The sequence below is a fragment of the Geotrypetes seraphini genome, chromosome 5 (genome assembly GCF_902459505.1).
Source record: "Geotrypetes seraphini chromosome 5, aGeoSer1.1, whole genome shotgun sequence".
Lineage (NCBI taxonomy): Eukaryota > Metazoa > Chordata > Amphibia > Gymnophiona > Dermophiidae > Geotrypetes > Geotrypetes seraphini.
Window position 1 is genome coordinate 181,930,200 of NC_047088.1, and position 15,165 is coordinate 181,945,364.

General features: G+C 47.2%; 1 protein-coding gene across 3 annotated transcripts in view; it reads right to left on the bottom strand.

Moving 5' to 3' along the window:
* The window catches only part of GLS (glutaminase), a 281,149-nt gene that overhangs the window by 207,288 nt on the left and 58,696 nt on the right, over window positions 1-15,165 (bottom strand). For all 3 annotated transcript variants that reach the window (XM_033944403.1, XM_033944405.1, XM_033944404.1), the window contains exon 5: window positions 4,832-4,911. In XM_033944403.1, coding sequence (XP_033800294.1) covers window positions 4,832-4,911 — 80 coding nt within the window. The remainder of the gene's footprint in view (window positions 1-4,831; window positions 4,912-15,165) is intronic.

A 15,165-nucleotide genomic window follows, 5' to 3' on the forward strand; every position in this document is an offset into this window, starting at 1 on the left:
CGGCGACCCCCTATCCCCACCCCGCACTACATTACGGGCAGGAGGGATCCCAGGCCCTCCTGCCCTCGACGCAAACCCCCCTCCCTCCAATCACCGCCCCCCCCAAGAACCTCCGACCGCCCCCCCAGCCGAACCGCGACCCCCCTGGCCACCCCCCCACCCCCCTTCCCCGTACCTTTGTGTAGTTGGCCGGACAGACGGGAGCCAAACCCGCCTGTCCGGCAGGCAGCCAACGACGGAATGAGGCCGGATTGGCCCATCCGTCCCAAAGCTCCGCCTACTGGTGGGGCCTAAGGCGCCTGGGCCAATCAGAATAGGCCCGGGAGCCTTAGGTCCCTCCTGGGGGCGAGGCCTGAGGCACATGGGCCCAACCCGACCATGTGCCCAAGGCCCCACCCCCAGGAGGGACCTAAGGCTCCCGGGCCTATTCTGATTGGCCCAGGCGCCTTAGGCCCCACCAATAGGCGGAGCTTTGGGACGGATGGGCCAATCCGGCCTCATTCCGTCGTTGGCTGCCTGCCGGACAGGCGGGTTTGGCTCCCGTCTGTCCGGCCAACTACACAAAGGTATGGGGAAGGGGGGTGGGGGGGGTCGGCCAGGGGGGGCGCGGGTCAGCTGGGGGGGCGGTCGGAGGTTCTTGGGGGGGGTCGTTGGGGAAGGGGGGTTTGAGTCGAGGGCAGGAGGGCCTGGGATCCCTCTTGCCCGTAATGTAGTGCGGGGTGGGGGTAGGGGGTCGCCGTGGCCAGGAGGGCTTGGGCTCCCTCCTGGCCCGATATTGTTGGGGAGTTGGGGAGTCGGCGGTGCAAGAGGGCTTGGGCTCCCTTTTAGCCCCGATCGTGTCGGGGGGGCAAGAGGGCTTGACGTCAGAGAAAGGGCGGGACCGCCGGAAAAGGAAGCAGCGCAGGCGCAGGGCTCACAGAAGGGCCGGGACCGCCAAGAGGAAGCAGCAGGACACCGGTAGGAGCTTCTACATGATGGGGGGGGGGGGGGTCGAGAGGCTGTGGGGGTGCAAGCAGTCCTTCAGGGTGGGGGTGCGGGTGCGTGCGAGCGGTCCTGCGGGGGGGGGGGTGAATCGGACATCGGGGGGGCATCAGGCTTTCAGGGTGGGGACAGGACTTCAAGGGGGAGAGGAGAGTCGGGCAGCATGCGCGGTATACAAAATTTTTTAAACATATATTTCGGCTTCCCGCACGCTATACCCGTGTGCGCATTTTACATGGGTGCGCGTTATCTACGTGAAAATACCGTATATAGGCCTGATGGTACCTATAAAAATTTGGGAAATTTACCTCACCCATCGCAATTGGTTTTTGTAAAGATACTAAAGTGATACGAGCATTTCTACCTAGCCAAAAAAATTTGATAAGAATATTCAATTTCTTATAAAATGACCCCTGAAAATAAACTGGCAACATGTCCATTTGGTAGCAAACCACAGGCTCACATATTTCTGAGAAATTTAGCAATAAAGATTTTTCATTTACTTTCATCGTGTCTTCCAATGTTTTTTGAATCCAAATACCTAAATATTTTATACTCTCTTTTTTCCAAAGAAAAGGGAATGTGTCAAAAAATCCTTTTACACAATGTACATTTAGCGGAAGAACCTCCGATTTACTCCAATTTATTTTATATCCAGAAAATTTTCCAAATCTGTCAATTAAAGCTAGTAAGTGTGGAATGGAAGATTCAGGATTCCTCAAATGAAGCAAAATATCATCTGCATAAGCAGAGACCTTATATTCCTGACCTGCATAAGGGATACCCTGTATTTCCTCTGCCTGTTGAATAGCCAATAGCAAGGGTTCCAAAACAATATCAAAAAGCAAAGGGGATAGTGGACATCCTTGCCTAACTCCCCTCTCCAGACAGAAATGTTCTGAAAAAGTATTATCTAATATAATAAAATGCTAGGCCGCGCATGCGCACTAAAAAAAAACGTGTTCCCTGATCCGTCCCGAAAACACGAGTGCGCATGCGCGCGTTTTACGTCATCACCTACTCTCCACCTTGCGCCACCAATCACTGTCATCACCTGCTCTCTACCTCGCACCACCGATCACTCCTCCTGCACTATGCCATGCCAGGCATGTCCGCAACCGGCCTCGAGCTCCTGGGGGCCGGCGGCGTGAGCCGCCCGGCGGTGCAGTGCTGAGGTCCCGCCTCCGCCCTACACGGCGCCGCCAGACCCGGCCCTACACTGAGATCCGCGATCGGGTTGCCATGGAAACCCCGCCGCAGCCTCGCGGCTAGGTAGGGGGACAACAATCGCGCTTATGTTCAAGCCGCCGCCACGACTCCTCTCTCGAACCGCACCAGGATCGAGAGAGGAGCTGCGGCGGGGGCTTGAGCATAAGCGCCATTGTTGTCCCCCTACCTAGCAGGCGGCCTTCCTCACCCGGCCCCACCGTTCCTTCCCTTCAGTTCAGCTCCGCCTATGTTAAAAGGAGCTGCTTTGAAATTGGAGCCCTGCCGCCACCGTAACACGTTCCCTTTGCCACGGTCCCATATGTCAGAGAAGGAGCGGGACCAAGGCAGAGGGGAATGTGCTACGGCAGTGGCAAGCCTCCGATTTCGACGCGGCTCCTTTTAACATTGGTGGAGCTGCACTGCACTTGATGGAGGGAGGGAAGGAAAGGTAGTTGTGCGCTGTTGAGCCCCTCTTTGCCCTCAGACCCTCTCCTAACTGCTCCCTCCTGTCTCAGACCACTGGGGGGAGGTGCCTGTCTTCAGCTGCCAGGATGGAGGGAGGGAAGAAGAAAGAAGGGGCCCTGGCAAGCGAGTTATCAAAAGCCAACCATAGCCTGGGACCCCTACATGATATGAATAATGACCAGACAACAAAAGGTAAGAAAAATAATTTTATTTTCTGTTTTGTGATTACAATATGTCAGATTTGAAATGTGTCTTGAGGGAGGCTGCTGCCACGGCTTTGGACAGAGGGGTACCATTTTCGTGGGAGCCGGTCTTCGGAGAGGCTTGGGACGTGGGGACGGATGCGGGAGGGGCTGCCGCTGCGAAGGGCTTTGGTGGGGGAGCCAGCCAGACCGCAAGTGTGGGGACGTTGTAAGCGCGGATTGGTCAAGGAGCCGCCGCTGCTGAGGCTTTGAAATTGCTCTCCCACCGTCACTCCCTCCCGCCCCGGCTCTGCCTCTGCCCAAGTTCAAAAGCAGGAGACATCTAGCACCCGTTAATCTAACGGGCTTAAACACTAGTTAATATATAATCTGGCAGAAGGTTTGGATCATTTGTATGAATTCGGATCCCATGCCAAACCAATCCATTGCATGATACATGAAAGTGCATTCCACATGATCAAAGGCCTTCTCTGCATCTAAAGAGATAGAGAAGGCCGGATCATCCATTGTTTTTACCAAATTTAGCATATGAAATGCCAATCTAGTGTTATTAGATGAATGTCTGTGAGCAACGAAACCAGTCTGATGAATTCCAATCACATAAGGGAGAGCCTTGGCTAACCTTAAAGACAATAACTTAGCCAAAAGTTTTCCATCCACATTGATTAAAGAAATAGGCCTATAGTTCGAAACCAACATGGGATCTTTATTTGGCTTTGTCAAAATTATGGTTAAAGATTCAGCCATAGTACCTGAAATACAACCTTTAGTTAAATTTAAAAGATGGGGAAAAAGTGTATTTTGAAATGATTTGAAAAACTCGGCGGTTTGACAATGAAAAGTCTATTCATTAATCTGAGGATGAGCACCGAGATTAACTCTAATCAAAGTGGTTTTGAGACCTGAATTAGATAAATGTAGAAGATACTCCAATACTGAAGATACAGAGTTGAATTTAGCCTCATGATAATGAAGAGCACACCAGGTAGAAAACAGTGCCCATTTTTGTTGGTAGCATTGCTACGTAGACTGTTATCTGGATGCTTCCAAGATTAATCTGACAGGCTGAGAAAGATGAAGGTCAACCAATGTTAGGCCGAGAGGTACCAAGCTGTCAGGTGCAACGCTGAAAGATTGGGATGCAGAATAGATCTGTGATTTTGTGTGAGAAGAGACAGGAAAATTTGAACAGGGATTGGTTCCTTGATACTGAGTTTAAGTAGAAGGGAAAACCAGGGTTGACTGGGCCAAGGAGCCATAAGAATCATGGTGGCTGATTCCTGCTTGAGCTTGACAAGCATCTTGAGGATGAGAGGAAAAGCATAGAGAAACTTGCGAGTCAAATCCAGCAGAAAAGCATCGCGGGGACAGGCTAGAGACAGGGACAAATTTTTTACCCCTATCATTCTCTACACGAAGCAATACAAACAGGATGGTCGGTTTGGAGGGAGAGAAAGGGTGTGCCCTTGACACCTCTCCTCTCAACCAACCCTTCTATGTTGCCTCAGACCCAGTGGAAAAAGTTGACTGCATTAAATACATGCAATAATGGTTCCAGCGTGAGTTAACAACTGCACTGAAACTATCTGAGCATAACATGGCTGGTAAAACCTGTGGCAAAATCAGGTTAAATCAAGCTAATGCTTTGTGCGTTGGCCCCTATATACTTTAAACATGTCTGCATATTTGTACATGCTACTAGTGAGGAAGGAGCACAAAACAGCACACCACTTCAGAATTAAGATCTATGCATCCTGTTTTTCTTTGCTGACAAGTCAAAATCTCCAGAAAAATCTCTCTCATGACTGAAATACATGTACTATGGAGCCCGCAGATATTTTCACCTGCATTTGTAGAAGAAAAGGACAATTGCAGTACATGCCTTTGAAATCTTTCCTTCTTCTTGAAGAACATTGTCACCACTTCAAATATTTTTATAAGCCATTTAAAAAAAAAAAAAAAAAAAAGAATACCTCTGTCCATCCACTGTGCAGAGAGAAACACCCCACAAATCAGGGCTGAACTTGGCCAATTGAGGAATATAATCAGCAACCTATGTAGAATTAAGAGAAAATATTTATAAAAATCAAACTTACAAGTGTTAATTCCAGTCCATAGGACCTATGCACTATTGCCAACAGTTAAACTTCAGGTGATAAAACAGGTTTTGGAACTTAGGACTTAGAACACGAGTAATAATGTAGCAGCATATGACTATGCAAACTACATGTAGTACAGGTGAATACATCAAAAAGTTTCAGTCCCCTTCTCCTTCCTGCCTGAAATCTCTTATGTTTCCTGCAGATTGGCAGGAGATTTTATTTTCACTACTGCCACTCTGCCTGCCTTCAGCTGGCTCTGCACACCACCTCTGCAGAGGAGTCGAAGGAAAAGAACAAGTACACCCATGTCCCACTAGAAATAGGAAGTACTTGCTCTCCTGTGTGGTGTTGGCATACAAAGCATAAAATGCCTGTAAACTAGTAGAGAGATTGATGCTCTAACATGGCTTCCCGATGTACTAAAAAAAGTGATTGCTTTTAGCGATCCAAAAAAAGAGACTGGTCTTTTTTTATTTTTAATGGGCACAGATGCTGTGCATGTTACACATGCGCAATATCTGTCCAATTAGAAAAAAACACCCCCCCCCCTTGCCGATGACGGCCCTACCTACCCAACGAACCAGCACTGTCCCCCCAATGAAAGAGAATTGGTAGGAGGGATGCCCACTCCCTCCTCTCACTGAAGGTCCACTCCCGTGCCAGGCATCCCCCCCATCCCCTATTCTCCCCCCTTTCCCCACTGAAAAAAGGCAGGAGGGATGCCCACTCCCTCCTGCCACCAGAGGTCCCCCATACCTTTTTAGAGACAGAGCAGGATGGAAGCTCAGACCACCCCGCTCGTAGGCCCGCTGCTCCAAAATGGTGGGCCTTTACCTCTCTGGTGCATCATGTGATGCTTTGGGAGGGGCCTAAAGCCTTGATTGGCTCAGACGCCTAAGGCACCTCCCAAGGGAGAGGAGTGTAAGGCCCTGATTGGCTTGAGCCTTAGACTCTTCCCCTTGTATCATGGGATACAGAGGGAGGGAGATTGGCTCAGACACCTAAGGCCCCACTCAAAGGGCGGGGCCTTAGGCATCTGAGTCAATCAGGGCCTTAGGCCCCTTCCCTGTGCATCACATGATGCACTAGGGAAGGAAAAGTCTGACATTTTGGAGCGGTGGGCCTACGAGCAAGACAGACTGAGCTTCCGTTCTGCTCCAACGTCTCAAATGGTACCGGGCCCGGGTGGGGGTGGGGGGGGGGTTGCAGGAGGTTCAGGGGATGGAGGTGGACCTTCGCTAGCAGAAGAGAGTGGGCATCCCTTCTACCTTTTTTTTCAGGGGGATTTTTGGGGTTTAGAAGATAAGCAGTGCTTGCTGTACAGTCTATACTGCAACCATTTGCAAGAGGCAGAAAACACTAAAGTCCTGCACCACTCCTTATACTGGTCACATTGGGCTCATTATCAAAAGAGAAAGATGTCCCAAAAATGGCATAAAACACATTTTTAGACAGTTTTCTATGCTGTTTGCCTGAAGTATGTCTAAAACTCAAGGGAACGTAATTTTGATGGGATTAGAGCAGACTTATGATCTGGACGTTTTTCTGCAATAATAGAAAATTGCAGAAAACATCAAGGGCAAAATTTGGATGTTTGAGGCTAAACCTGTTTCAATAACGATTAAGTGCCAAAAAATGATGGTCAAACTAACCAGATGAACCATTGGAAGCATGGGCCCTCCCACCCTCCAAAGATGTGAATGAAACAGTACATACCAGTCTGTATGACAGCTTCAGATGTTATGACCGGTCCTATCAGAGCAGCAAGCGGGTGTCTGGAATAGCCTGGTGGTCAGTGCTGCAAAGGCACATATCTCACACTAACTAGTTCACTACTGGTGGAAAGTGTGAACCCACCAAAATCCTACTGTGCTGACACAGGGTGATGCCTGCAGGCATAAAGGCTACTGGGAAAGTATACAGTTGAGCACAGTAGGTTGTGGGTGAATTCTGAAGGACTCATCATACAATGTATGCAAGACACTGGTCTACACAGAACCCCGGTAGGTTTTCCTCATGCTACTTCTGGAGAGGTGAACATATTGAGAAGGCCATAAATAAAGATCTGGAGAAGGCAGGAGAAGGGAAGAGGGAACAAGGATTTTAAAAAAAGTTAATGTGACCATAGGGAGCTAGAAAGAAAAGAGAAAAATCCACGGTGGGAGCCCACAAATTTAGTTCTGCTTAGAAACTAATCTAAATTTTAATCCAAATTGTGAAGTTGGCTAATTTAGATCCTATATTAGCTATCTGCATGAATGTCCACTTCACATAAGGAACAATGACAGATAGGGGAAACAGAGTACCTGGTCAAATTATGAACCTTATGAACTGCGCAGATGGCTGTGTTGATGGGTGGTGTATCAAATTTAAAAACTTGAACACAGGAAAGCACAGTTACTTACCGTAACAGGTGTTATCCAAGGACAGCAGGCAGCTATTCTCACATATGGGTGACGTCATCAACGGAGCCCGGATGCGGATGCCTCACAAGCAGACTTGCTTGAAGAAACTCGAAGTTTTGAGTCGCCCGCACCGCGCATGCGCGAGTGCCTTCCCGCCCAGCACAGGGTGCGTCTCCTCAGTTCAGATAGCTAGCAGAGAAGCCAACCAGGGGAGGTAGGTGGGTTGTAAGAATAGCTGCCTGCTGTCCCTGGATAACACCTGTTACGGTAAGTAACTGTGCTTTATCCCAGGACAAGCAGCCAGGTATTCTCACATATGGGTGACCTCCAAGCTAACCAGAATGGGATGGTGGGAGTGTTGGCAATTTAGGAGAATAAATTTTGTAATACTGTTTGGCCAAACTGTCCATCCCGTCTGGAGAAAGTATCCAGACAATAGTGAGAAGTGAAGGTATGAACCGAGGACCAAGTAGCAGCCTTACAAATTTCCTCAATAGGTGTAGATCTGAGGAAAGCTACTGAAGCTGCCATTGCTCTGACTTTATGGGCTGTGACTTTACTGTGAAGGGGTAATCCAGCCTGGGCATAGCAGAATGAGATACAAGCCGCCATCCAGTTGGAGATGGTACGCTTAGAAATAGGATGTCCCAACTTATTTGGATCGAAGGAGACAAAAAGTTGAAGAGCAGTTCTGTGTGGTTTGGTGCGTTCCAAGTAGAAGGCCAAAGCATGTTTACAGTCCAGAGTATGAAGAGCTGATTCTCCAGGATGAGAATGAGGCTTTGGAAAAAATACTGGAAGGACGATGGATTGGTTGAGATGAAATTCTGAAACCACTTTAGGTAGGAATTTCGGATGAGTACAGAGAACCACTTTGTCATGATGGAACACCGTGAATGGTGGGTCAGTAACTAAAGCTTGCAGCTCACTGACACGTCGAGCAGAAGTGAGGGCAATGAGAAATACCACTTTCCAAGTGAAATACTTTAGAAGAGACTTATCAATTGGTTCAAATGGAGGCTTCATGAGTTGAGTAAGGACAACATTGAGGTCCCAAACCACAGGAGGCGGTTTGAGAGGAGGTTTGACATTGAAAAGTCCTTTCATGAATCTGGAAACCACCAGATGAGCAGAGAGGGGTTTCCCTTCAATAGGCTGATGGAAAGCAGCAATTGCACTGAGATGGACTCGGATAGATGTAGACTTGAGGCCAGAATTGGATAAGTGCAAAAGGTAGTCCAAAACAGAAGATAAGGAGGAAAGGAGGAATGCTGAGGGTCCTTATGATGAGAAAAACACCATGTAGAAAATCTAGTCCATTTTTGGTAATAGCATTGTCTAGTTGTGAGCTTTCTAGAAGCCTCTAAAACATCTCTTACAGATTGAGAAAACTGAAGAGGGGTTATGTTGAGAGGTACCAAGCTGTCAGGTGTAGAGACTGCAGGTTGGGATGAAGTAGAGACCCTTGACTCTGTGTAAGCAGAGAAGGAAAAACTGGTAGAAGGTATGGCTCCCTACTGCTGAGTTGAAGTAGAAGGGAGTACCAAGGTTATCGTGGCCACCGAGGAGCAATCAGAATCATGGTGGCATGATCGTTCTTCAACTTGACCAGAGTCTTGAGAATGAGAGGGAATGGAGGGAATGCATAGAGGAAGAGATTCATCCATTCCAGAAGAAAAGCATCTGCCTTGAGGCGATGAGGAGAGTATATCCTGGAGCAGAACTGAGGCAGTTTGTAGTTGTGGGGAACCGCAAAGAGGTCTATCTGAGGCGTTCCCCACTGTGAAAAAATGTGATGAAGAGGTGAAGAATGGAGTGTCCATTTGTGAGGCTGCAGTAGACAACTCAAGTTATCCGCTAAGCAATTCTTTTCCCCTTGAATGTAGACAGCTTTGAGGAAGGTGTTGTGGCGGATTGCCCAGTCCCAAACCTCCAGATCTTCTTGACAAAGGGAGGCAGACTCTGTACCTCCCTGTTTGTTGACATAATACATGGCAACTTGGTTGTCCGTTCGAACGAGGACTACTGTGTCGTGAAGCAGATGTTGAAAAGCCTGGAGAGCTGTGAGGATCGCTCTGAGTTCCAACTGATTGATATGACACTGACAATCCGCACTGGTCCAGAGGCCTTGAGTACGGAGACCATCGAGATGAGCGCCCCAAGCGTAGGTTAAGAACATAAGAAAAGCCTTCACCGGATCAGACCGAGGTCCATCCAGTCCAGTGATCCGCACACGCGGCGGCCCATTTAGGTACTCCTGATTGGAGACCCAGATATACCGTAGCCCTTCTGATGAGAGGGCGTTTGAAAAAGCAAACCTCTGGAAAGATTGAAGAGAGCATCCACCAACGGAGAGACTGCTTCAAAGAAGGAGTGACTGTGATGTGTCGAGAAAGAGGATCGCAAATCTGCGTCCATTAGGATGCCAGGGTCCACTGAGGAATTCTGAGGTGAAGTCTGGCAAAAGGAGTCACGTGTACTGTGGAGGCCATGTGACCTAGGAGTACCATCATGTGTCTCACTGAGATGGAAGATCGGGAAGACACTGTATGACAGAGTTGAAGTAGAGCTTTCAGACGTTGCTGTGGAAGGAATGCTCTGAGTTGGACAGTGTCCAGAACAGCTCCAATGAATTGTAGTGTCTGAGAGGGTTGAAGCTGAGATTTGGGAAAATTGATCTCGAATCCCAAGCTTTGTAGGAACCAGGTAGTCTGTTGGGTTGTTACAATAACCCCTTGAGACGTGGAATCCTTGATGAGCCAGTTGTCGAGGTGGGGAAATACCTGAAGACCATGATTCCTTAGAGCTGCTGCTATCACTACCAGGCTACCACTACCTTGGTGAACACTCTGGGAGACGAGGCCAGGCCGAAGGGTAGTACTCTGTATTGATAATGCAGATTCCCCACCCGAAATCTGAGGTACTGACGGGAGGCCAGATGAATGGGCCACATCAAAGTGGAGGAGGAAATCTTTTTTCTAAAGGGTCCCAGGGCGACAAGAGGGCATCCACTAAAACTTAAGGGAGGAAGATTTCATGGTGACACCAGGAAATACTTCTTCACTGAACGGGTGATTGATCGATGGAATGATCTTCTCCAGCAGGTGGTCGAGGCCAGTAGCGTGCTCGACTTCAAGAGTCGATGGGACAAACAGGTGGGAGTACTACGGAGTTATGCTCAATCGATAGATACTCCAGGGAAGAAGGGTCCTTGAGCAGGCAGACTAGTTGGAGGGAGGATTCTTGAGTGGGCAGACTTGTTGGGCCATCGGCCCTTTTCTGCCGTCATGTTCTATGTTTCTATGAGTGTAGGCTTCCTTGAGATCCAGAGAGCATAACCAATCGTTCTGCTCGAGAAGGGGATAAAGGGATGCCAGGGACAACATTCAAAACTTTTCTTTGACTAGAAATTTGGCGAGAGCCCTGAGATCCAAAATGGATCGCAGATCGCCCGTCTTCTTCGGAATAAGGAAGTAACGGGCGTAAAACCCCCAGTTTTGCGGCTCCAAGGGAACTGGTTCGATGGCATGGAGACGAAGCAGACATGGCCTTCTTAATGTCACAGGGCTCTCTTTGGTAGGACTCAAATCAGATTTCCGTCAGGCCCAATTGGCTACAACTTGAACTCATCTTGACAGATCCATTTTCTCTTAAACATGTCCCTTGTATGCCTCTAACTACTTCTATAAAAGCTAATCCCATTCTCCAGAGTATATGGTCAGCGATTTGTTACGTTGACTCTATTTCTCCTCATAAATGGGCAGTATCTTCGTCAGCTCCGGTCTGGAACAATCCTCTTATCACAATTAATAAGGAGATGGTGGTATGGAAGAGATGGCAACAGCAGGGAATTTGGTATATTCATCATCTTCTCCAGAATGACCAATGACTCTCTTTTTCCGATCTCATGGTCAAATAGCACATTCCTCAATCTCAATACTTCCTCTGGATTCAGCTTCATCATAGCCTCAAATCTGCATTCCCATCTCCCGCCTCTCTTGCTGATCCTCCTGACTTACCTAACCTATTTCTTTCCTATTCTACTATGAAAGGTCAGACATCCAAGTGGTATAAATATATCCAATCTCACACCACTACACCTCCCCATGATACCATAGCTAAATGGGATGCCTCATTACATACATTATTCACCGAACAATCGTGGCTACTCATGTGGCCTAAATTATTGAAGTCACTTCGATCAGCCTCACATGTACAAACAGCTATATTCCTGTACCACAGGGCCTTTTGGACCCCTGCTAAATCAGCCAAAATAAACCGGTCATATGATGGTTGTTGCTGGACCTGTAAATCCTCTGATGGCTCCTTACTTCATATGCTCTACTCTTGTACACATGTCTCATCTTTCTGGTTGAATGTGTGTTCTACAATTGCCCGTATCTTGCAAATTACCAATGCGTTTTCTTTTGACTTACTGTTTAATGGCTCTTCGATACTCTCTTCCCCTTTATCCATTACTCATGAACGCTTGTTAATTATACTTTTATTTACTGCTCTCTCCACTATCCTCCACAATTGGAAAGATACCACTAAACTACATGTCAATCAATGGTCAATCAATCTGTCTCCTTGTGAAATATGAATGTCATTTTGCTGAATGCAATAATTCCTTGTCCTCTTACGCAAAAACTTGGTCCCCCTTGCTTGAATATTGTAAATCAGACTCTTGACTTCTGTACTCATTAATATACTATGTATTTTGCCTCATCCTTTGTCATCTAATTTCAGGCACCTTTCCGGTTGTACCATGTTCCATTTCATATTGTATATGTCAATTTCTTTATTTTATGCTTGGATCAATTAGACTGATTACTCTGGTACATTGTTAGAACTTATCACCTAATGTGTTTTATTTCCTTTTCTTGAACTAATGTCTTCTCAACTTTTTATTTTATTTCTGATGCATTCAATCATCTGTGATTATAATTTCACTGTGGATGCACTTCACATTTGTTAATGACATTGTTATACTGTGTTCCTTGTTGGAGCACACATATTGTTGCCTTTGTATTTCATCTTTTATAAAATCAATAAAACTCTCTTGAACTAAAAAACAAAATGGATCGCAGATCGCCCATCTTCTTCGGAACAAGGAAGTAACGGGAGTAAAACCCCCTGTTTTGCGGCTCCAAGGGAACTGGTTCGATGACATGAAGACTTCCTGAAGAAGAAGGGTAGTCTGGGATGGATTGGAAGGATACTCTCTCTTGGAGGAAGCTCTGGTGGAATCTGAGTGAAATGAAGAGAGTATCCTTCTCTGAGGATGGTAAGCACCCAGAGGTCGGAGGTTATTGATGTCCATCGGTCATAAAAATGATGGAGACGACCTCCTATAGGGGGAAAATGAGACAGAGTCAAAACGGTGGAGGTTATGCTCTGTTGTAGACAGTCAAAAAGGCTGAGAAGCCTTAGGTGCAGTAGAAAGTTGGGGTTTTTGCTGCTTCTGAGGTTGTTGTTTCTTAAGAGGAGGGCAAGTGTAAGGAGCCGGCTTTGGAGCATAACGCTGTTGATAAATAAGAGTAGGGAGTGCAGGCTTGGGCTTGGCAGGAGCTGGCTTTGGCTTAGGTCTGACAATTGAAGCAAAAGATTTTTCATGGTCAGACAATTTCTTGGTGACTGCCTCGATAGATTCATCAAACAGGTCATTGCCCTCACAAGGAATGTTAGCTAAGCGGTCTTGAAGATTAGGATCCATGTCAATTGTACGAAACCAGGCAAGATGACACATGGCCACAGAGCAAGAAGCTGCTCGAGCAGACAACTCGAATGCATCGTAAGATGACTGGAGGAGATGCAATCGGAGTTGAGACAAAGAAGCAATAACCTCCTGAAATTCAAAGTGCATTTGAGTATCCAGATAATGCAAGAACTTCGGCAACAAAGAAATAAGAAATTCAAAATAAGTGATGAATTGAAAATTATAATTGAGGACTTTAGACAACTGATCCTCTCTTCTCTCTCCCCCCCTCTATAGCGATTAACTTGTTCTATTGATCACTCTCTCCTCAAAAATGGATTTCCTGTCCTATTAACCCTCTTTCTTCCTCCCCTCTTAAAGTCAATCAATTTGTACCTTTGCTTAATCTTTGTAAACCGCATAGAACTTCATATAACTTGCGGTATATAAGCTGTTATTATTATTATTTAGAGGACATCATAGCATTTTGATAGATGTGACGTCCGAATTTGTCCATAGTTTTCCCTTCTCTTCCAGGAGGAACGATGGCATAAACCTTGGAAGGATAGGACCTCTTTAAGGAGGACTCGACAATGAGGGATTCAAGTCCACAGCCATCTGACGAAGGAAAGATGAGAAAGATAGCTGATCTGCCAATGCTTTGCCTCGAGAAGGACTTGAGGATGTCGAGGCAGCCTGAGTCGAAGATGAAGCTTTGGCATCAAAGGAACCTGGTGATTTAGATGAGGCAATCGAAACCGGAATATCCTCGAGGTCGAACGAGGCATCAGTGGTCTGGTCGAGGTTGGAGTAGATTGAGGCTTAGAGGAAGATGGTCTGTCTTGAGAAGACGAACTATGCCTCGAACGGCGATGAGAATTGTGTCTGGATCTTGAGGATCGAGACTTCGCCTCGGAGACGAGAGCAGCCGATGCCATCGGATGAATAGGACTAGAGGCTGTAGATCAAAACTCCAGAGGCTTGGTGGAGGAACCTCGATGCACTCCCAAAGACTCTGCTCCTTGTATAGAGTGTGAGGATTCCCGTCGAGGCACTCACAAAGAACCTGCTCCTTGCTTTACGTGCTTGGATGCCAGACCAGACACTCGCAGAGACTCTGCTCCCTGCAAAGAGTGTGTAAATTCAGACTGGGGTAAAGGACCTCACGGGAGTCTGCTGAATGCCCAGGCTGGATAAGAGGAAGCAGTTTGGGTCCCATGTTAGTAAGGAACTGAATAAACTGCTTCTCTAACATGGTCTGGAAAGAAGCCGGCAAGGATGGATCCGCGTCGGAAACCGGACCACCTGCTTTGGCTGGAGGTTTCTTCGAGGTAGTGTGAATGTGCTTCGACCTGGGAGTCTTAGACACTTTAATCACCAACGGCGGAACCGACTGCTGAGCTATCTGACCTGAGGAAAAAGGGGAAGATACAGCAGATGACGTCGAAGCAAGAGCCACTGCAAACGACGAAGGTCTGATGAGGTTCGAGGTGGAAGCAGTAGGCGCAGAAGGAGCCTCGGTGGGAGTCGAACAAAAGAACATAAGAAATGCCTCTGCTGGGTCAGACCCAAGGTCCATCGTGCCCAGCAGTCCGCTCACGCGGTGGCCCAACAGGTCCAGGACCTGTGCAGTAATCTTCTATCTATACCCCTCTATCCCCTTTTCCAGAAGGAATTTGCTTATCCTTTCTTGAACTCCAGTACCGTACTCTGCCCAATTACGTCCTCTGGAAGCGCATTCCAGGTGTCCACCACACGTTGGGTAAAAAAGAACTTCCTAGTATTTGTTTTGAATCTGTCTCCTATCAACTTTTCCGAGTGCTCTCTTGTTCTTTTATTTTTTGAAAGTTTGAAGAATCTGTTCCTCTCTACTCTCTCTATGCCCTTCAAGATCTTATAAGTCTCTATCATATCCCCTCTAAGTCTCCTTTTCTCCAGGGAAAAGAGACCCAGCTTCTCCAATCTCTCAGCATATGACAGGTTTTCCATACCTTTTATCAGACGTGTTGCTCTCCTCTGAACCCTCTCGAGTAACGCCATATCCTTCTTAAGGTACGGCGACCAATATTGGACGCAGTACTCCAAATGTGGGCGCACCATTG